The 24,669-nt window shown below is 37.7% G+C and overlaps 1 protein-coding gene and 1 long non-coding RNA gene across 3 annotated transcripts in view; one reads left to right on the top strand and one right to left on the bottom strand.

Moving 5' to 3' along the window:
- LOC141574909 (uncharacterized) overlaps positions 1-23,394 on the top strand; it is a 34,313-nt gene extending 10,919 nt beyond the window's left edge. Inside the window, exons 2-3 of the long non-coding RNA XR_012502041.1 lie at positions 20,982-21,049; positions 23,173-23,394. This is a non-coding gene — a long non-coding RNA (uncharacterized LOC141574909). The remainder of the gene's footprint in view (positions 1-20,981; positions 21,050-23,172) is intronic.
- Positions 1-24,669, bottom strand: part of ASXL3 (ASXL transcriptional regulator 3) — a 160,491-nt gene that overhangs the window by 49,279 nt on the left and 86,543 nt on the right. For both annotated transcript variants that reach the window (XM_074352218.1, XM_045510495.2), the window contains 3 exons: positions 20,474-20,591; positions 19,396-19,515; positions 9,168-9,331 (listed from right to left, as the gene is read on the bottom strand). In XM_074352218.1, coding sequence (XP_074208319.1) covers positions 9,168-9,331; positions 19,396-19,515; positions 20,474-20,591 — 402 coding nt within the window. The remainder of the gene's footprint in view (positions 1-9,167; positions 9,332-19,395; positions 19,516-20,473; positions 20,592-24,669) is intronic.

The following is a 24,669-nucleotide window of genomic DNA, read 5'->3' as shown; positions in this document are numbered from 1 at the left end:
TTTAATGAGCATTTATATGTTGATGGTTCCCAATTTTTTTATAAACCTGCTTAGAACTCTTAACGTTCAGACCTATACAGCCAAATTCTTCTGCAAAATTTCAATATGGATTTCTCAAAGCCACTTCAGATACAACATGTCCAAAACTAAAAACATACTTTCTGTCTGGCTTTACCTACCTCAGTAAATGGCACCAATGTCCACCTATTGGGCTAACAAGACACTGAAGCTGAGCATCAGAGGAAACCAAAGTAGTTACAGTTCATGGAACAGAATCAGAGAACCAACAAAGAACCAGAGCACTGCAGAGAGAAAGCTCTGGAGTTTGGAGAAAACAGTCAGGGGCTGGGCAAGAACTCTTCAGAGTCTGTTCCCATCAGGCCAACTGAAAAAAACACAGGCCTCGCTGATGGGGAAGAATCTGCCACAGACTGGGCACTTCTGGTTCTGCCTGCAACATCTTAAAGATTCCAAAGTATCAGACGGTCTCCAAACACAGGCGCAGCTCGCTGTGCTGTGCTCTGCCTTACTGCGCTTTCCACACGCGGAAGCTTTGGGGCAACCATGCGTCCAGCAAGCCTACCGGTGCCATTTTTCTGACAGAACTTGCTCACTTTGTGTCTCTGTGTCATATTTTGGGAATTCTCACAATATTTCAAGCTTTTCTATGATTATTATATTTGTTATGGTGATATGTGACCAGCGATTTTTGATGGCACTATTGTAATTGTTTCGGGGCACCATAAACCATGCCCGTGTAAGACGGCAAGCTTACTCGATACATGCTGTGTGGGTTCTGACTGCTTTATCTGAAGGCTTGGATGGTGGTTAGCATTTGTTAGCAAAAAAACATTTTTTAATCAAGATATACACATTGCTACTTTAGATATAGTGCTATTGCATACTTAATAGACTACAGTATAAACGTAACCTTTATATGCACTGGGAAACTAAAAAATTCATGTGACTCGCTTTATTGCAACATTTGCTGTATTGTGATGGTCTGGAACCGAACCCAGAACATCTCCGAGGCATTCCTGTATCTTAACTGCACCAAGCTCACTTCCATGGCTGCCCACAAGCTTCCCCTCTCTTCTTCAAAATTATATCCCCAGGGGCCTTCGTGCACATTCCCTCCCTCAATGTTGTTTCTCCTGCTAGACTATAAGCTTGATGAAGGTAGACAGGTGACAGTCTCATATAACAGGAGACCTCAATGTCTCGCACATGCATAGCCCACTGGAAAACTTCAACTAATATTTGTAAATATAACTAAATTCTCCTGAATCATCTTCAGCTTACTCATAGGTATTGTCGAAATCATTTTTATCCTGTTTCAGTAACACACAGTGGGTCTTGCTCTCTGAACTGTCACACTGGGTCTATTTTATTTACTGCCAAATCTTTCCTATGTCGCCTTACTGATCGGTCTTCTCATCCTAAGAGAGACAGGTCCGTAGGTGTTGGATCATGATTGGATAGTGAGATGGTTTCTTCTGAAACTCTGCTGGACCTTGCAGGCGTCTTTCAGGCTCAGACGGATCAGGAAAAAGTGCATGTTTACTCCTCTGATGCTTCCTCAAGTAAAGGTCTGCATTTGTGAGGAGCAGCGACTGATTCTTTAATGAAGAAAGAAGTAACCACTCGTTGAAGGATGCATCAGTGGGACTAGGTCTCCCTTTAGCTGGCAAGACAGCCAGCCAGCCTTTGGATGGAGAATACAAGCCAACCCCTGAGGCAAGCACAGACTGGAAACACAAGCAGTGCTAAACTTCTGCACTTGAGAGACCAAATTCTCTCTCTCGGGAAAGGAACCTTTCTAGACAGCAAGAGCAGGACAGAGATTTGCCCTTCCTGAAGGCTCCACCATGGCCTCTGGCCCTGATAACCCCGCGGGGTGCATCTAATGTAAACCCACAGTCAGATCCACAGGCAGCTCCACCCAGGCAGGCACTTCCCTTCGGTCTTCTCTTAGCTCCATCTAGCCTCACCTTCATTATCTCCTGCAGAAATTTCTCACAGTTTTTGGACTCTGGATGGCATTCTTCCTCTGTGTCCCAGAAATCACAAAGAAATACAATAATGAGGAAAAGCCAGCATCATTTTAATGGGGATTTAGAAGCAGCGAAGTGAATTAAAGATGTGGACTTCTACTGCCACCCTAACCCATGGGTTCAGTCATTATTACACTGTTCACTTCCTGCTGATAATTGATTTTTCATTCCTTTACAGTGATCTTTAATACATTTTACAAATGGAACCAAAATATTCTCTCAGGCAACTCTATTTTTTGAGTAGGGTTTAATAACTACTAGGCATTCTCGCAGTGATGTAACAAGTGAAATCGGTTCTCTTCCTTCTACCCTGGAGCCTAATTTAAGGGTATCTCATTGTATGACATCTGTTCCCAATGGTCCATGGTGATCTTGGCATTGGATGCCCCATATTAACATGAGGGGCATTACTGTGTAATCTGTCATATGCAGGACTCCCTTTGTCAAATTCTAGTCATTCATATAATAAAGCAAGGTTAAAGTTCTGTATTCTCCATTCCTGTATAAGCAGGTAGTGAAGTATTATGCATACATACATATCAAAATAACTCACATAACAAAATGGTAATTATGTAACTATTAGATGCCAACATTAAATATTTATTCGTGCTCGTGGCCGGTGATCATACAGGGCCAAAGATACCCCCTCAGGCTAGGAGGCTGCCACCCAGAACCCAATATAAAGGAGGAAAAAAGTGGTTTAATGCATAGAACGGGATGTTCTCCAGGTTAAATGAGTCTGTGCTCTTCAATTAACCGCCACCCCCCCCCCCCCGGCATGGGACTGAAGTAGGCTCCATTTGTCGGATTGCCTATCACGTGCAATTACTTGCACACCTGTAATTCAATCCAGTCTAAACATTATTTGATATACACTGAGGCAGATGCTGATAAACAGAATTTGATGTTAACTCTCCAGTTAGCTAAGGGATGAATAATATTCAGATGAAATCACTTCCCTTCAGAAGCATAAAGCCCAAATGGCGAGAATGGAAATAGCCAGGCGCATTCTGCAAGGATATCTTTGGCCATGTGTGATTTACTATCACCAATAAGTGACTTAGGCTAGAAGGAATATTGGATTTCCTAAGTACTTTAAGATATGCTTTCAGAAGCAGGAAAAAAGCCAAAGTGTCAGTTCCATTAAAATAATTACATCTCAAGTATGCACTTACTTTTACCTAAAGGCTTAAGATACTAGTATTTTTTCATATCTCTAATACTTTTGAATTTTATAATCTGTTAGGTAAATTGACATTTCATTATATATGCTATTTGTAGAATAAAATAACGGTATAATTTAAAAATCAATATATACAGTACATAGAGCAATCTCTAAGCGGAGTCTGAGTTATTGCAAATGTATGAGCTATTTCCAAGGAGGAAAAAGATGGAAAGCCCTTTCCCATTTGCATTTATAAAGGCTGCGTGACTTCTTTAAATATATACACTGATGCCAACAGAGCCATCAGAAATCAATAAATCACATTCTCATGTGCTGTAAAATGTCTGACACACACATTCATTTTCCTGGTCCAAAATTCTCTGCAAAAGGGACTGTGTAAATGTTCCATTTTAGTTTAATGACATTCTCCACAGTTAAAATTATGTGCGTTACTGCCAGTGAGTTCAAAAACCTGAAGAGTACAAAGCTAGATAGGATTTTAAAGAGCCTACACAGTACGTACCCTTCAGTGGCGCACCATTTAACAGACCACAGACATGCAGATATGAACGCCGAACCAAATCAGGAGATTAGTAAGAACGGATTGAAATGCTGCAATTACCATTTGGACAAAAAAAATAATGGGTGTCATTTATTTAGAAGCAGCTGGAGGATGGTCTTGTAAGTATTTGGAGAGACAGCCCCAATAGCCCGATGCCACCAAATGGAGGAAGGAGATGAACATCACTTAAAAATGATACAGATGACAGAAATGACAACAACCTATTCATCAGTGACGTTCAATCTGAGTGTGTAATAAAAACCTAAATACAGCTCCACTTCAGTCGACATTTATTCCACCAGCTGCCATATATTTTAAAAAGGTCACAAAATTGTCCTGTGTAGACATAGTTTATAAAGTACAAATTCTTAAAGAAAGAAAGGATCTGTTACGTATCATCAAGAAAGTTCTAAAAATTCTCCAAGCACAACTTGCAGAGAGCTGAGCAAAAAAGCCAAGTCTGGCTATAAACCCAAGCACTGAATTTATTAAGCCAATATTTCCAATTCTGCCTGTTCACCAGCCCTCACCACGCTGCTCTGGCCCCTTGTGTCTTTGTATTTGACCTCTGAACTGAAATGCTATGGCCAAGGAGATGACTTTTGACTCATGTGTTTACCTGATCATATTCAAAATATGTTACTCTGAGACTCTATAACACTTCATTCAATGACATATCTTTCTGCTTTTAAAGTGACATTTTCCTTTCCCTGTGACCTGCATTCACTCCAGGCCCTCTGACTTCACATTTCTCCCTATCCAGCCTGCACCCCAGAATCAACCACCTCAACAAGTATCTCACAAATCTCCTATAATCTTGCAGCTCCTTCAATTTGAGCCTTGGTAAATCTCCAACAACCCTGGCAAAATCCAACTCCTGGCACCAAGCTAAATGCACAAATATTTAGTATTGCTGGTAGAAAACACACAAAGTAGACCAAGTGTGTCTGCTACCATCTAAACTCAAATGGTAAACTTATAAGCTTTTGCACAGCAAAGGGAATCATAAACAAAACAAAGAGACAATCTATGGATGGGAGAAAATATATGCAAACAATGTGACTGACAAGGACTTAACTTCAAAAAAAACAAACAGCCCAGTCAAAAATGGGCAGAAGACCTAAACAGGTATTTCTCCAATGAAGACATACAAATGGCCAATGGGCACAGAAAAAAATGCTCAATATCACTAATTATCAGAGAAATGCAAATCAAAACTACAAGGAGGTATCACCTCACACCAGTCAGAATAGCCATCATCAAGAAGTCCACAAACGACAAATGCTGGAGAGGCTGTGGAGAACAGGGAGCCCTCCTACACTGCTGGTGGGAATGCAATTTGGTCCAGCCACTACAGAAAACAGTAGAGAGGTTTCTTAAAAAACTAAAAGCAGAGTTACCATATGATCCAGCAATCCCACTCTTGGACATACATCTGCAGGAAACACCAATTCGAAAAGACACCTGCACACCAATGCTCATAGCAGTACTAGTTATAATAGCCAAGACATGGAAGCAACCTAAATATCCATCATAGATGACTGGATGAAGAAGTTGTGAGATATATATATATATATATATATATATATATATATATATATATACACATACACACACACGCGTGCACACACACACACACACTGGAATACTACTCAGCCAGAAAATGAAACAATGCCATTTGCAACAACATGCTGTTTTTAATCCATCCAGTTTGCTTAATGATAGCTGGCACTGGCAGGATAAATGGATGAGGAACCTAGCTCCCCTTATTTTAAAGATATAGTAACGAAACAAAGCTTGGTTTCAAATGGCCCAGAATAGGAGGGCCTGGAGGACTACTTCAGGGGAGAAATCAGGCAGAAACCTGGGATAGTCAAAGGAAGGAAACAAGAAAGATGGGAATTTCAAATTTTGTAAAAACATGTGAAAACAAGCTTTTGTACATGAGAAATACTTAAGTATTTCACACAATTATACTGCATTCCACTGGCTCAAATAAACCTATATAATCAGATTCACATTTCCATGCCTTTCCTACTCATTCTGGTCTAGAAGATGGTGATGTTCATCCCCATTTGTATTTTTATAAACTGAACCGAAACAGAGCAGTTTTGGTGGCTCATTGGCGGCAAGTCGCCTGTCTCTTTCTCCTGGGAGAAATGGTTGAGCTCCCCTCCGGTGGGGTAGAGAGAGACAGAGAGCTCTAAATTTCTTTAATCAAATGCTGATAGGCCCAGAGAGATTTTCTGTTCTCCCAAGTCTCCCTAGATCAAATCTCCAGTTGCCTTCCAGATTTTCTACAGATCCATCCCATGTCATTTATTCCTACCCCTCTGGGTTGAAAATATGCCTGGAATTCAGTCCTTTCTTTTCATTTCCAAGGCCAAGGATCAAGGTCAGACTCTTATCTCTTATCTCAACTACTGCAATTGTCTCTTACCCAGTCTCCCTGAGTCTTATCTTTCTGCCTGTCCAATACATTATTCACAGGGCTACTGGCTCCTAAGAGAAAATAAGGACTGTATTTATTTGTCCTTTAGATCTTCTCCTCCTCCCCTAAGTCCAGGCACTAAAATGTTTCTTTAAATTATTTTATGCCTTCTGTTTCTCATTTGAAAAATCTCTGATGGTAAAAACTGGTTTCAAAAAAAGTTAAAAGAGCTTAATCTGCAACCAAGTCATCAAGCATGTTGACCATACTACCCTTTAGCACAACATCCCACCATACAAGTAGCAAGTCTTTGTAAATTACATACTTTCCTGGGTGAAATTCACTTTCCTTTGGCTCTACTTACGAAACATCTACTGGTCCTTCAATGTTCAAGTTAAGTATCCATTCCATCATAAAATCTTCTCCAATACTACTTTCAGATTAAAGTTCTTCATCCTCTGTGCCTTCAGAGAACTTTCTTTCTACTTCTATTTGACATTTATGTTACTCTGCTTGGTCTTATACTAAATTTGGTATAGATCCATCCAGTTATTAGACTTCTTGCCTAGTACAGAGGAAAGTGTATTTCAGCGCGAGGATGTCCTTCTCCTCTGTCTTATTCCTCTGCACGATTCATTCTTGTATATTCTGTACTTAGCAAAGTGTATGCAGCATATGCTCAGTAATATATGCTCAGTAAATATTTCTTGAATAAATAATTTCCCAATGCACTACATGTTTTTTGAGGATAGGTACCATGCTTTCTTCATTTAGATTTCTCACAGTGACTAGAGAAAACTGAGTAACAGAAACTGTTACAGGTTGAATAAAATATTAGGCTTATTTAGACTGGCCTCCTGGGTTACTGAAATATTTGGCTAATAGGACCATCTGTCAATTCTTCATTCCAAAAAGATTTACTGAATCCATTATATATGCCAAATCTTATTCTAGGAGCTGCAGGCAGAACTGTAAACAAGATAAACCACACATATGTTGAAGTGAAAAAAAAACAGTTGTGTAGCAAATAAATCCACTTCCCCATCCCCCCTCAAAAAACAAAAACAAAAACGAAAAAACACAACTATTTCTTAACACCTGAACTCAATTCTCAGTTATACCAGCTTGAAACCCGAGAATTATCGGTGGCTTCTCTGTATACCTTGCTTCAAGTGTTATTTGACAAAATGTAAAATTGCTACCATTGGATGATGATGATGATGATAGTGATGATGACGGTGATGATGACTGCATTATCCTACTCCAATTTAATTTCAATGCTATTCTCCAAATTCAAGCCCTCATTTTGCCTTTTGGACCAACTAAAATTGCTTTCTAACAACTCTTTCCACTCTCATGCTTCCCATCTAACATCCCATTTTCAGTACTGCCAGAATAATTTTCTTAAAAAGCAGCGATCTTTTATAGCTCTGCTCAAAAGCCCTCAGCAGCTTTGTGCTGCAAACATGGAGAACACTGTTCAGACTCCTTAGCTTCAAACTCAAGGAATCTTCCAAAATTGACTTCTAATTTGTCTTTCCAGATTCATTTGCACTGTGCCTCCTGTAATCCAGACTCCCACAAAATTAGCTTTTGACTTTGTACCTTTGAATCTTTCACATAAAATACAGTTCCATCTATTTTATTCAAATTCTGCCTGTATCTCTAAGCCCAATTCAAGGATCTTAAATTTGTCTCTGATTTTCCCCTTCTGCATATAAAAGCTCAATTTATTTGTGCCTTTTCCCCTAAGCTTACCTGTTTCTAAGTCATATTTTCATTATTCACAAATATAGCTTCTGTTTCCAACTAGAGTATATTTAGTCACTGATTCAATAAAGATGTAATAGATACTCACTGTATTTCCATTACTCCAAAGCACCAAAAACATACCACATTCATAGTAAATATTGAACAAATTTTCAAACAAAAACGTACTCAAAATCAAAATAGCATTTTTCTAAATATGTACAATAATCTCCATACAAAAGAATAGCAGAAAAGAGTAGTTTATCAAATTTTAAGTATGTATGAATGGATGGGTAAGTTAGTAGAAAATAGAATCAATAAAACACTAAGAAAATTTATTCAAAGTAATATAAAAATATTGAATCAATCTTGCCCATTTCAATTTATGGATACATCTATCATTCTGAGATGTAAATTCATAAACACACTCACATTATGTCCATCAACTGAAAACTACATACGGTGTCAAAATTTATTGAAATGAGAATCACAAGGAAACATTCCCTAGTTACCATTTAATAATTTCTATGAAATTTAATAAAAGTTTATGATGAAATATTTTTTCCTTTTGAAAGGTAACAGCTTTAGAAGGTGATTGATGCCCACTATTATCTGTCTATATTTGTATTTCCTTATTTTAGAGGCTTTTCAGAAACACAAAAATACACTTAAAGTATTTCCAGTTGTACTAAAAAAAAGATGAAAGGTGATTATTTATAGGCAATCATATTCATGATGATAGACTCTCAGAGGCAACTCCAAATATAAATTTTAAGTGCTTTTTGGAAAGAGTTGAGAATAAAAACATTTACATAATTTCTTAGAAACCCTGGCTTTTTATTGCCGCACTTCAATATTCCCTCAGGGCAAAGGAGCAGCTACTTCAAAGATTTATTTGATAATGGAATGTTTGATTTCTTGGTTTTTTCTTCCCAATGTGGGTATGTCTATTGTCTGTTCTTTTCACTCTATAGCAATGTACAGTACTTTAAAATTTGAATTGGCTCACTACCGATAATAAAAAATCATTCTGTTTTGGCAGATTAAACAAATACACCAATGCTAGCAGGAAGTATAAATTTGCATAAATACAATAGATTATTACAAAACAATCTGTCCATGTGTCAGTCGTCTTCCATAACAGACCTGCCACTTCATAATAACATACCTAGTGACTAATATCAACTGTCTGGAACTTCTACTTACCTGCCTATCCACTTCTGGGAGCAGAAGCAGGAGGTACTGTTGAAAATGCTGAGGTAAGGAAGCAAACGTATGTTTGTTTATTAATGCCCTCAAGTTAGTGTTGACAAGAATAGATCCCGGGGTTTCTATGTCAATATCCTCAGCTTTGGTCCATTTCAAGTGTCCTGTGATAAACAAGCAAGAGGCATGAATTCACTACAGACTGGGAAAAACATATACCTGTACATACACATACACACACACACAGGTATATACTGAACACACATATATTTGATAATATATTTAATTCTATCTCTTTTAAAAATGATATTTCAGAATGAAATCTCCAAAATTTCTTTGAGTTTCTATCTTGCCTTAGTTGTCTTTAATTTTCAGAATGTGTACTTCACTCAATACCATTTATATTTGTAACTCAAGTAGCACCTGTCTAGATAAAGAATTATTTTAATTATGACCTGCCAATTAATCAGAATCTTCAAAAACCTTAGGAGCATAAATGGTAACAACTACAGTTTTTGCAGATTCTATAAGACCTAGGATTATTGATAATAGAAACAGTGCTGTTAATTTTAATAGAGATAATGAGAGCATTGCTAGCTGATAGCCATGTGCTCCCCATGTGTCAGGCAGAGCACTAAGTCTGGATTATTTCAGAAGATTCCTATTGAGGGTATTTTGAGGAAAATAATACTTTAAAAACGCAATCCTTTACAAAAATGTTAGCTGCAAAGTCTGAAATGCCAACAGGCTTTGTAGGATAATTCTGCAACTCAGGCACACTGACCTCTAACAGAAGACTGTATACAGAGTCCACAATTCAAAATTATGACACACAAGGAAACAATCCACCATAAGGGACAGTCAGCTGATGTATCAAACAGAAGAATCACTGCTCTGAGTCGCTTGAGTTAACAGAACCACTTGAATGTGATTTTAAGAGTATGTTTTAAATCAAGGGTCAGCAAATTATAGCTCATGAGCTATATCTAGTCCAGTGGCTGCTGGTAAATAAACTTTTACTGGAACACAGTCATGCCCAATTGTTTACAGATACTGTCTGGGTCTGCTTTTGTGCTACAATGTTGGGTTGAATAGTTGTGACAGAAATTACACAGCTTGCAAAGCCTGGAGTATTTACTCTCTGGTCCCCAACAGAAAAAATCGCTGGTTCTTATTTTAAATAATTAGAGACAAAAAAGGAAATAAATCCATTACGAAAAAAACAGGATACTATGATTAAAAAAATTGGCAAATTTAAAACAGACCCAAATAGAATTTCTAGAAATGAAAATTTAAAACTTACTTAACTATTCAGTGGACACAGCAGATAAAATAATTATTGAAAAATAAAAATACAGAGTTGATGAAAATACCTAGAATGTAGCACAAAATGATGAGTCAAAAAAAAAAAAAACAAAAAACCAAACAAAACAGAATAGAGAAGAAATACAGGGAATGGGATAAGCAGCCAGGATGCACATTTATAGGAGTTTCAGAATGAAAAAATACAGCAGATGGCAGAGAGGCAATATTTAGAGAGCTAATGTCTGAAATTTTTGGAGTTGAAAAAAATGACAAGAGTCCTCAGATGAAGTTATACACCAAATCTCAACAAGGATAAATAGCCATTCCTTCATCTGATGTGTTATAATTGCAAAACATCAAAAATAAAAAGAATACCTGAAAACAGTTTTGAACAAAACTAGATTACCTCCAAGGGGATCACAATGAGACACAGGAACCTTAACATCAATCAGTAACAGATGACAATGAAATATCTTCAAAGGGCCAGAAGAAAACAAGTGTCAGTCTAGAATTTCATTAATAACCAAGTCTCTCTAAATGGCAGTGACAGAAATGATACAAGAGTATTCTCAGTATCCAAAATGGAAACTATCCCTTAGGGAATCTTGCTGAAAAACCACTAGTGGATGTTCTTATCAAATAAAGAAATTAAACCAAAGAAGGAATGAGTCGGTTGCAGAAGCAATGATAAACTAAAAGATTAATACACATGAGTTACTCCAAATAAATATTAACAGTGAAAAATAATACTAATAACTAATGAGAATTAAAACAAAATGAAAAAAAATAGTAGGCAACAACTGCATGCAAGATGGGAAGGTGTGACTGAAATGAGAACCCTACATAACCTTGGCATTGTTTGGGAAGAGAGACACAGCGTAGGTCTTTACTTTGTTAAAACTGCATAGGTAGCCAATGAGAGAAATGGAAAAGACTTATAACTTGCAAATAAATTCATGGAATGAAAACTCAATCAATCAAATGAAGACATAAAAGGAGAAAAAAAAATTTAAATTAAGTCCAACACAATAAAAAAATATATAAATGGGTTTTCATCTTAGATTTTAAAAGTAACACAATCCAATTTTATGCTGCTTTACAAGAGACATAATTAAAATAAAAATCACATAGAAGAAAATGAGGAGATAAACTAAGAAATACCAGGCAGACATTCAAAAAACAAAGAAAGCAATACTACAATATTAACACCAGACAAAGGTAAATGAAGGTTAAAAAACCTTATTAGGGATAAGAAAGATCATTCCTTAAGTGTAAAAGGAGTAATTCATTGGGAAAATGCAATGACCTTAAGCCTGCACACATCTAAACAGCACAGCATTCAAGATTTAAAACTGAGAGAATTAAAAAGAGAAATTGGCACCACATAATGCTAGTGGGAAGTCTTAACACATTTTACCATAAATTGAGATAACAGACAAAAAAACTTGTCCTAAGAATATAGAGGACGTTAAAAACTCAATAATCAGTCCTGAACCAATGACACAGGGCACGGGCACCAAGCTCTTAAGGGAAAGCAAGTTTTTTGTCAGCACTCAAGGAACAGTAAGAGAAAAAACAACCAGAAAAACCCACTGACCAACAAACACTGAAGAATTATATAAAACCTCATCTCTCTATCCACAAAGAAGAAAAATTAGGAATCCATAACAGAAACATTGCAACTCTCCAATCCTCCCACACGCATTCTATATTTGGACATTTGCTAGCACGCTTCTAAGTATTTCATAAGTTCAAGAAAATAAATTTGTAATGGAAATTACAAAATATTTAGATTCTAAATGACAACACCAGAATTTGTAACACGCAGCTCAACTGGTTTTAAAGGTAAACTGTAAGTATTAACAGAGTAGAAAAAAATATTGAAAATTCAAGAGTTAAGTGTGCAAATCAAGAAGTCAATGAACTGCAGAATAAAAACTCGAGAAAGAAGAAAGGAGAAAGACTAAAAATAAGCGCAGACATTCATGACCTAGAAAAGGAAATGAAGACATCAACAGAAAAAGATTTTTTTTTAAGACTAATAAAATAGCTATACCTCCAGTGAGAGATAGCATAAATACACATGAACAGGAATGAGAGGTAGGTAATAATTTGAGATATAGTACAGATTTACAAGGCAAATATAATTATAATTAAAATTCAATTTTGAAAAGTATAATATGCATAAAAGGCGTAACACTGTGACTTTAGTCAGTATCTTTGAAGACAGATAACCTTAAGTATTTCAAGTTCACAAATTTTCTAATTATATTAAAAACAGAAAACCTGAATTAAGTTTGTGAAAACTTTTGTCAAACAAATAGGCAACCCCTCCAACCCCACATACACACACAGCACATAATGTAATAGTTCTAAAGATGAATTTTACCAAGATATCAAAGATCTCTCCCACTACTTCATTTTCTACATATTCCAGCGAACAGGTAAAGAAAGCAAGCTCTTCAGTGCACTTTATTGTTAATATAACCTTTATTCCAAAATAAATACAAACAAGGACAATATGAGAGAGCAAGTTTATAGCTCAATCCCGCATATAAACATAAAAAAGTACAAATGTTGTATTCTTTTTTTTCAATCTAAAGCATGACCAATGAATTCCTAACATTTGTTAGGAGTGAAGTCAAGGTGATGGGTATACGGATGCATGTTTTATTAACATCGGCGTCTTTCTATACATTTGAAGTATCTCACAGTAAAACAGAAGAGGCTATCAGGAGAGAAGAATTAGGGAGCAGCTTATTTCCTCAGCAGAGGAGGCAACGGCAAAACCTGGCAACAGACGTGATGAAAGTTATAGGAAAGGAATTTGCTTAATCTTGAAGGGTGGCCTAAATATTCTCCATATGAGGGAGTTGAGGTCATTTACCAAGAGTGATTCTCAGAGGGAGTATTGGAGAAATGAGAAAATTATACAACTTTAGGAACATGTGTTATGGATAATGTGAGAAGTAGGACTTATGCTACTACTGGTTACTATTTTATGGTTCAAAGTATTAGATTATCATAGAAAAAAAAGGTTCATAGAGGTACAACAGTCTTTTATGACAAAGTCAAAAGAAGATCTATTGCAAAGATGCCCATCTAAGCAAAAATATGTTTTATAATTTTGGAATAAAGACAGAGCAGATGAACTTACTGCTCAATCTGTTGCCACACAGGATGTTTAATTCCATTTTAATTATCCTCACACAGTTACTCTTAATTGGCTTAAGAACAATCTCATTAGATCTGACTGTCTTATCTCATTAAAGCTGGTACCTCATCTCTCTACACTAAGCAGAGGAAGAAAAGATGCAGTCATTTTCGTGTGTAATTCCTGGACACTAGAGAGTGCAAAGTAGCTGAGGTCGAGAGAACAGGGAGGAGAAGCAACAGTTGCCAACTTACCACACACAGTAAAAGCTATGCTCTACAAGACGCCGCCGGGCTGACCTTGTGAGAAAAATTGTGCGGAAGTGTCTGATTGGGGTCAGGGAAATTAGTATTTTGACCAACGGGAGCTAGACAAGCACCCATCTGAGTTAAGGCTGCAGCCTCTGTGCACCTGTTGATCAGTGAGTGCTCTGCTGGCTCAGAGCCTCCTCTTTACCAGAAGGGAAGCCACACAGGATTTCAGCATAGAAAGTGCACACACAGACACATGCAGACACACAGACACACACAAACACACAGAGGGAAGGAGCACATGAAAGCGCAGACCAAGGCTTTTTGTTACGAGGAACTACCCAAAGGAAAACAGAAAGAGGTCAAGACGTAAGAGTTCCTCGTTGTCTCAGAGAAATTAGAGAGGGATGATTACGAAAGAGCTCAGAGAGGAAAAACAGGCTTTCAAAGAGTGAAGTCTAAGGGAAAAAAAAAAAAAAAAATCAGAGGACAAAACTTAATCCTATACAACATGAATCCAAGTACCCTTCAGAAATAAGAAACTGCAAAAAGTCTGTCAGGGAGCACTGAATCCGTTAACATACAGTACCAGGGAGTTAGTGAACTATGAGGATTATGGTAAAAAAATAGAATATTAAATGTTAACGACCTTGATGCTTAAAAAATAATGTAACTAACAAACACATGGAGGTAAGAGGGACTACAGGCGTAATTATCTACTCATCCTTTATACTATACTGTCCAAAGATTGAGTAGTTAAAAAGATAATCACCCCTATTTCAGCTTTCCATATTTGGAAATATGGAAATCCTTATATCCATATCTTTGGAGAGAACTTTTAGATAAGAAAATACCTTGTGGCAAAGTTTAGCAATTTTTTTGTTTTCCTTCCTTTCTTTTTTATTATTCAGGCTAAACTTAATTAAATTTAGTACTTTTAATTAAAATGGTATAATACAGCTTTTCTAAGATGATCTCTGACCATGGCTACGTAATAGGGGATGTCAAATAATGTTTATAAAATACTGGGGGAAATTATTTTTGATGATAGCATTTAGGCTTACTATTTAAATTTTATTTTTATTTTCCTGCATTAATTTATTTTAGAAGTATGTAACATTTTATGAAACTAGCAACATTGTAACTCTTCACTACAAAAAGATTAAACCAAATAAAATACATTGGAATGAATCCCAGAAGTTGGGCTCAGCGAGGACATTTATTAAAAATCCCTCAGAGACATCCATTAGAAGCTTTGATTTGTTTAGCAAGCAATTTTTAAACTCCTACTATGTGATTGGGTAGGAAAAAGCATAGTTAAAAACTGGTTCAGGTCAGTGACCCCCAGTTCAAAGAACGTACATTTTAGTTATGGAAAAATGTGAGAAATCAATACAAAAAAAGTTGTAAGAGAGAGTATCATCAAACATGGTTTTCACATGTTCACAATCCATCTCAGAAAACTCCAGAGGGAAGGTTCTGAATGAGTTTCATCCTTTGCTAAAAACCAGGTTTTGCAAACTCCATTTTTGGCCAGCACCTACCTAACCCCTCACCAGATGTGGTTTCCACTGCCTGGTTATTTGGTGGTCTAATACCACACGAGTTTTCCAGCCCTGTGATAATAAAAAGGCCCTTGTAGATATTGTTAGCATTTGTTTTCATGCATGTCAGAATAGTGTGTTTCTCCCATGCGTGATTCACAAATAGAAGAGAGACCAACAAGGTCTTGTTTGCTTTTTATTACAGCATCATCAGAGAAATACTCTGTAATTTAGATCCACAACTTTTTTTTTCAGCTGCATTCACTTGCCTCAGGTTACCATGTCTGTTCAGTCTGAGAGCTACTCAGAGAAACAGTCTAATAATTTTCACGCATAACCCTGGCCAAGAACAAACAAAATAAAATAAAAAATTAAGAAAAAAAAAACCATGTCAGAAGTAATAGGCTCCCATGGTGAGTGATACATTTCTCATAAGAATGTCAAGATCACCATCAGAGCTAGAAGGACAGAGGGATGGTGATGCTCTATTATCATTATTACTAATTTTTAAATTATTATTATTTTTTTTTACTGTGTGCTCCTAACCCTCCCCAGGGAAGCTGGCACATGAAGGAACATGAGGAAGTCTGCGGTGTGTCCTTTACAGCAAAGTCCTCGGGGAAACACACTGGGGTTCGCTGTGCCCTGGGGCTACACACATCTAGATGCCAAGATCCAGGTGAAGCCTATAACTTGAACAGGGTGACTATTCTGCACTTTGACAAATTAAGTAATTGCTATAGACCAAAAGGAAATACTGAGGGACAGTTAGAACTATTTTATGTCATGTCAGGGAAATCTCACAATGAGGATCAAAATTTAGGCTTAACAGCCTGGAGTCTGATTGTGACTGGATTTAGTTTCAAAATTACCAGACTTAACAGCATTTGTTTTCATTCAGAATGCTTTCAGCAGGTTAGGACTTAGTTACCCCCACCTAGAGAAGACAAAGACCGTTAAAATCACATTTCTGAAATTGTATGAGTTAGATGTCTACCTGGTGGGAAAAACAGACGACTCCCTGTCTGGCTGGCTAAGAGGCGTCCAGCAGGCTCACCTTTCCTTGCGTTAGTTCTGCGGCTGTGCCCTGGCGCAACAAAGAATGACCTTCCCCAAGAGCACAGGACCGTTCTCATTCAAGGATGTATAAATAACCACCCTACTAGGCTGAAATCTGCAGGATGCCTCATTTGTCCAGACAGACTCACTAGCTATGCCGTTACTTACAAATAATTCATTCAAAACTCATGCAGCACCTACTAAAGAGGGGGATATAGCAGTTGTGAAGAGTACCACGAAGATGGATGGGAAGGTCACTGTTTCTAAGGAATTAACAACGTCATGGCAAAGAGAGGGGAGCAAAATGTACATAAATATGCCTCCATAAAAAATATTTTAAAAATTATCACCATCAAAAACAAATAAATATGCGTGATGGGCTACTCAATACCATCCTGATTCGAAACTGCTTCCCAGCACAGAGAACCTTTACTCTATAAGATGCCATAGAGCATCAAAAATATTATTTTCTAAAAGAGACACGGGATATTGTCTGGAGCTGGTTACATTTGAGGCTGTTGCTCTCCTTTCACACGTTTTCACTTTTCCTGTGTAGTGCTGGGCATGGGGGCTGGAAAGGTACTACTGACTTCATTTGCACAAAATAAGCTATTCTGCATCCTGCCAGCTGCTGCCTGGGTGAGTCTGTCAGTCACAGCTCCTTCCCAGTATTTCACCTTCAGTTTATTTTTGACAGATTTTTACCTTAATTGACTTATTTTAAAACCTCCCTTCTTCCTCTGTCGGTTTGATTTTACAGGATCAGCTGGGAAATCTTTTGGTTGCTAGCTCCTCTTCTGTGTGTAATGAGCTGAGTGTACCTGCATGTTAACACCTACGGCAGACTCATCGCATCACAGATGCCGAGCTGCTCCTCAGTGGTGCCCACGGGTTTACTGTGCAGGCTGGATGATCAGACATTCAGGACGTTCCCAAAGCGATGGTTTAGACTGTCGAGCTAGAGGTGCCTTGGCCTGTATCTCAGCTGTGCCGTTTATGGACAGCTTCCTTAACCCTGAGCCTCAGTTTCCTCAGCTGTAGAATAAAAATCATTCTACTGGACATAACTGAGGTCAGGACTAAATGAGATAACACACCAAAATATCTAGACCATTGTGTTCAATTTGGGCAGTGAACAGGATTTCACTTCTCCATTCCTTCATCAAAGTAGTTTCATTATTTCTGTTACTTTGTAGTCTACAAGAAAGGAGGTTAAAAAGAACACGGTGGTCTCCTGACATCACCTTTGTAATCTGCTAACAAGTTAGCTGAAATATCTTTACTGGATGATGTTTAAAATGTAGGGTGTTAAGTGGCAAGTGGGACTTCTAGGTCACAACAATGAGAACAAGAGATCCCGCCTGGAGACCTGAGCAGCTCCGGATGAGGGTGCCAGCTCTTGTGGACCTCCAGCCCTGAAGTTACTAGCTAAGTACAGAGAGGAGGAGGTCCCTGTGCCTTAAATTTTCTAAAGCTCAAGATATGGCATTGACTTTACTGAGGTGGGTAGCAGACAGTTTTTCACTGAAGGTCACTGACTTTTGTATTACTTAGGATATCATAATGTGATATTTTGGGGGGCTTGGCTTTTTTTAGGACATTTTTTCCATTTCACTCTCCCATTAGAGTTTTCCACTTCAGAAGCTACTCATATTAAAGCATTTACTTTAGAATACTCAAAAGACTAGGAAAAAACATGTGCATATACATCTAAGTGTGGTTATACACTAACACACACTAATACATTTGGGCTAGACAATACCTAGAAAATGATTCAGCTTTGGAAACAATGCAAAAGAGATTACGCTATGTTTAAAGAATTTAAAACAAAAATAAATTCTGTTTTCCCAAAGATCTCTTATGTAATAAGGCTATATAAATTCTATTCCAAGACATTATTGAAAATATGTCCCCAGGATTTAACAGAATCTTGATATATAGTAGGCAATCAATAAACCATTACTAAAATAAATAAATGGGTTAAAAATCTTGTTTAAATTTTACAATTAGATAAACTCTGCAAATAAAAATTACTCTAAGCTGCCAAGAAAGTTAAGTGGCAGAACTAGTAATAAAGTTCAGGTCAATACATTTGTACTGCCTACCAACCATTTTTCAAAATGTTACAATGATCTGGGACATTATCATGGCCCTGACTCTGAGATGGAAAAACTGAGAGACAGAAACGAAGCCATTACGTCCAGACATCCAACAAGGCAGATTTAGTTCAGAATTTACTGTTCAGCCTAGGATACGTTTACTTTCCTTTTCTGAATTTCCATATTCCTTTTCCTCTAATGCGGCTGTGGAGTTCCTGATAAAAAGTTATCAGGAAGGAAGTCTTCAGGAGAAAAACCTGGTACTGACTTGCCAGACCCAGTAACTGAGGCTCCCACACTTCTCAGCAACTGTATACTGGTTTTCAGACAAGCACTACTGAATATTTCAAAAGCAGCCTAAGATGAAAAGCAAGGCAGAGCAGTTTCACTGCAGCAGACCCCGACGACAACGTATTCTCCAGTGCAATGAACTCTTTGTAAAAGTCACATTTCCCCCCACCCCATACAGCATATTCCAATAAAGTGAAACGCAGTTGCAGGAACAAAACACTGCACGTTAAAGAGAACCATGATGTGGCAGATAATTACTTAGTATACATACACCGTTTAAAATCTCATATCTTCAACCTCCGCCTCATCCAATAGTATAATTCACAAGTTGAGCAACATGCTTAAAATCATTCCATTGTAATATGCAGCCTTATTTAGCACCCTTTTGGGTTTAGATAGATTGGAAAGAGTTAAAAATTTCCTTGTTTAACTATTTAAAAAGCGTTAAGAATTTTTCTATAATTTCATTAAAAAAAAGATTTAAGTCTCTCAAATGTGAACTGTTACAGTCTGTTGAACACTCACCTAAACCAGACTTTTTTAATCGTTTTAAGTGCTGACTTGTTTGTTTTCCAGTGGGAGATTTTTGCCCATGTTTCATTTCTTTATCTGAACTGTCTGCTTCACCATTTTTAGACTCGGATCCTAAAAAAGGAAATAGTTATTATGTCATTATCTTCCTCTTGCTGTCCTTGAAAAGAAAAATCTAAAATTGTTTTAAAAACCATAGATACAATCTCCTTTTCTAAGAGTTAATACACTACCTTTGGCCACAATCTGATTCCTCTACTGGATATAAAGAGAAAAGCCCAATAAATCAATCAAACAGAACAAAAAGCAAGAACAGATGGCCTGATAGTGGAGTCAAAAACACGTTCACTGATCTGATAGCTTTTGAAAGAAACACTCGGCTCTTTTGTAAAAATACACGAATAAGCTTCGACAATACTATACGCTCGGAGACGATGCAAGACTGAGACAGAAAGATGAAGGATGAAGAGAGGCTTGAAGGGAGGGAGAGACCATGCCTTTATGAATAACTTTATGTTGAAGCCGGAACCGAAAACGCAAACATCAATCTGTAATAAATAGAATGGTACACGGTTGATAAAGTGACAGAAGGTAAATTAGAAGAAAAGGTCAGGGCTGCACTGAGGTGAGAAGAATGTTGCCAGAACACAAAAACTCATAAAGGATTCCTGATTTTGCAGCAGAGGACTGGAAAGCAAATTCACACTCACGCAAGAACGGCTTTTGATGGCATTCCACATCAGCATGTGGTCCACTATTAAAGTTCAACATTCAAACAAAAGCCAAAGCAGCAACAAAAATACCCACCTAGCAGTACCGCACATTTCCTCACATCTATGGCATTAACAAAGGAACTCCTTTGATGAGAGCAAGCTGGAGCGCTTTCTCTTTTTTAGAGAGAGAAATACCCTATTATTTTTAAATCACCGAAAGAGTCAAAGGTATAAACAAAAATTAAATGAAACCTCAAGTGGAAATATTACTCAGTTTCAGAGAAAATTCATGACATCTCTCTCGGTGAGGAAGTCTCCGGGGAGAAACTGGCCAAGCATACAGTATGTTAGCTCTTTACCTGACGGCGAATCCGACTGCTCGTCAGACACCTTTAATGGTGTCAAAACAACACGAGGAACAGTCTTGTTTACCATCATTGAGACTCCATTTCTTCTTTTCTGCTGCTGCCTCAAAGCCTACGAAACATGATCATAAAATATAACATACAAATAGAGTCAAAACAATTTCTCAGAATTGAATTAAATGACCCACTTGCCCATCGGGAGATAGAACCTCTTAAGACCCTTAAATTCCACAGAGTCACTAATTTGTCAGGACTCTTCATCATCCCCTTCATGTCATTTTCCCCTCAAAAGCATAAAAATTAGGCTTTGGCAAAAGGGATCAACCCGAGACCATTTTCGGTATCATTCGGAAAACAAAGCGGCACTTCCAGGTTTGTTCTACCTGAGCAGTGTGGTGTGAGAGCCCCTGGAATTTGAAACCATGGCTCCCAAGGAAAATAAATGTAAAATAAATGTTTCAAGACCGGGATAAAAATATATGTGTCTGCACTTCTCTTGCAGGTGCGTCCTCTCCAGTGTGCTGCTCAGTCAATCAAGTTAACACCGAGTGTCATCAGTATGTACAGCAGGTAAGGACTACAGTATTGATGCACTCACTCAGCCGTGGGGAGCACTGCACAAAATCACTGAACATGGCAGGAATCATTTATTTCTGTGAAGGGAATCAGTCCTAATCTTGGAAACCTTGCAGCACTTGGCTTCTGTCTGCTTGACTTTGGGCATTAACCTTCAGAACACGAACATGACGGCATTCTGGCAAATCCAGGGGGAAAAAAAATTGATACGAGAATAAATCTCTCCAAATGGGAGTACTTTGTGTTTCATAAATGAATCAACCATGGTGATGATAATGTAATAAAAAGACACTGAAAAGTTTTGAAATACAGCTTATCTAGCTGATCGCTTTACGCAGAAAATTACATGTAATAAAAAGGATCTTAAGCACACACAATTGAAGAGATGTTAAATTCACAGTTACAGGCATGCTCAAACTCCTCAAAAGGTTAAGAGGCTAACCACAGACAGTCTCAAATCTTTTAATTCCTGGTTACTGTGTAATTTCCACCAATTTTATAACATCTCAGTTACTTGATTAATGTTCTTTGACCAATAGCTGTCACAATCTCCTGAAATACTGCATTGAATGTGTATCCCCTTGCTGACAAAAACGATACCATTTTATTTGCGAAGGGTTTGAGCTGAATGTCCAACTTGTTGATCGTAAGATTTAGCAATTCAAATAATTATAGAAGTGAAAATTTAAATATCATTTAATTGACAGAAGGCATATTGAGATGAAATTTAAAGCCAGATGGGAAAGTGAATGGCTTGGGGAGTCTATTACAAATGATACTGTTGCTAATAATAACATGAGACATCTTCCCTTCAATTCTTACATTTATTGAGCTTTTTATCAAGTACCAGGTCAGGTGGGGGGACAGGAAGTACGAAGGTGAGTAAGGTGCCGACCTACTCACCTTTAGCTTGCTGTCTATAATATATTACTAAAACATGTGTGCTATAAAATATTTACAACATTTACTCTTCCTTTCATCAAGGTGTGTACAGAATTGCATAAAGCTCTCCAGCCTTGTGGAATAACTCCAAGCACTTTATAGACATTACCTATCAACTCAATACTAAAACAAGGAGGCAATGCAGCACCTTAAATTACAATTAAGCCTATCTCTATCGACTATGGAAGACTTTACAAAACAATTAAAACCTGTATAAACAGTGATTAGTTTTTAGGAGTCCATACATCATAGATTCCAACCTTTTCCCTTGGCAATCCAAACAGGCATATGTTCATTTTATGTCAGGCTGGGGAAGTGTATTTTGGAAAACGTTGATTAAGAAAAACAGAGATGAAATAATAAGATGCCTAGAAGCTGGAATTATAAAGTCAAAGATGACATGCCTTTTGACAGCATTTGCGGTAAATAATAATTAAAGTAACAAAAATTCTGTCCTCAATTTTTAGAGCTGAGAAAGCTCTGCTATAGAAAAATTAGTAGTTGGACAGAAATAAACCATGACTTTAATAATATAAAAATAAGAAAAACTCATTATTACTTTGAATTTTAAGGAGTCAAGCTGGGGCCAAGGTAAAGATAAAGAAATGTTAGTCATTACTGAGGCCATATCAATGGTCTCAGTGATTTTTTTCCTGAATATGTATTTCCTACTCAGAAATGTGAATAATACTTCTTGATACAACATTCTTTTAAATACTGAAATGCAACACTGCGTGCCTGTACTTGACCAAACTATGTCTATCATTTACACAAATGTATTTCTAAGTATATTAAAAATACACACACTTGGGGGAGGGTATAGCTTCATGGTAGAGTGCATGCTTAGCATGTACAAGGTCCTGGGTTCAATCTCCAGTACCTCCACTAAAAAATACACAAATAAACCTAATTACCTCTGCCCCACCCCCTAAAAAACTACACATACTTTTTTTTGCTTTACCTCTGAAAAATAAGCATTATATTTTCCCCCAGGTAACACTTTTAGGGGCAAATAAGCAAAAGTTGGGAACTCTTTGGTTACTATGACGCTGGTCACAGAAGTAAAGCCATAAGCTATGAGGTAAACTCAGGAGTATCTGAGTTCAGCTCTCACAAGCGGCACCTTGGGCCATAGACATTTTAGGCTACCTTGATGATTCTGATTCACTTTCTAGAAAGCAGGATTTACTTGACTGTGGACACTGGGGATATCCTCCAAGCAGATCAGAATGTGGATGGAGGCGGAAAAAAAACCAACGTTGACTCATTTGAGATGCCTGGGATGGTTTGGGCCGGCTCCCAACAAAAGAACTCTGGCACTCATTATGCCCACGAGGCAGGTATCTCAGAGAGAGATTCCTGGTCTCTCACTGCAGACCATGCTGTTCTGCAAATAAAGACGCTAGCTGTTTATGGTTTGTTTGTTTTCATTATGTAACTATATTCTGCAACTACGTGCACATTGGCCACACACACGTATGTTGTGTGTCTCCTTCTCACAATCCCTCGGAAAATGTACCATGCTTTCTGGATCACACTGGCTGAGGCAAGATAATGACAAGGAGGAGGCTGATGAGTGGGAACGCACAGACTCCACGAGGGGTGGTAGTGATGACTCAAGAGAAGCAAAACAACAGGATTTTCAGGTGAGTTTTTCTACTTTAAATGATGTGCCAGACAAAGCAAAGAGGATTCTGAGCCGAATTCAGCCTGAGGGCACCAATTTCTGATACCTACTAAATGGCATTCCCAATGTTCCTCATCTCCCCCAAAATAAATGCATCTGATCGCCGCCCAAGAGAGGTATTAAAATCCCCCTCTTCTAACGTGCTGACTTGGAGAGGACCAGGGGCTGCTGCAGAGTCATCTTAATGCCTGTGAGGTACAAGGATGCAGAGTCAGAGAAGGAACTGGCTGAGCAATGCGGGGTGAATTACTTGGGTAAATGTTCCTGTAAAACAGACAGCAGCACTGGTAAGGTGTTTTAAATAGGAAATCCACAGGGCTATTTTTCTGCACAGGCTTTTGGGGGTTGGTCAACGACCACCTGGCCTTCTCTCGGTAAGTTCTTTGAGGCCATGACTAGTGTGTCTCTTCACAGTAGGGTACACCTGTATCCCATGTCCTTAACTTTGAACTTTAGCTAAAATTCCAAGAGAACTAGAAAATATCTATTTTATGTTCCAAGGGAACTAGAAAATTCCTATTTTATGTTACAAATACAGTAGAAGTTAAACACAACTTAACTTGTAACGATCTAAGTTTGGGTATCCCAGTCTGGAAAATACACATCCATGCACTAGATTAAGAAATCAGGATTATGAAGACCACTTTAGATGGCCATGGAAGGTTTGTTCTGCACAAAGATAACCTGAAAGGGGAGATTCATTTGTTGTTGTGACAACTTGGGGCAGAGGTGGCTTTTTCTATTCCACACCAAAGATCTTAATTAGCTAGTGGTGGCCCTGTTGATCAATCCGGAACATGGTTTCACTCTGACACTGATATTATACAGTAAGTCTTACTATACTAGTCTAGACTCACTTTAGGAGGATGATATCAACAAGGCACCTCCAACTATTCAACCCTTAGCTCCATACTGGAATGCTAATGGAATGTCTTACTGAACAACTTTAAATCCTAATTTCACATCTAGAAAGAAGTAATACTGA

This window comes from Camelus bactrianus, chromosome 24, assembly GCF_048773025.1.
Source record: "Camelus bactrianus isolate YW-2024 breed Bactrian camel chromosome 24, ASM4877302v1, whole genome shotgun sequence".
NCBI lineage: Eukaryota > Metazoa > Chordata > Mammalia > Artiodactyla > Camelidae > Camelus > Camelus bactrianus.
This window is presented reverse-complemented; position numbering and strand designations above follow the sequence as displayed.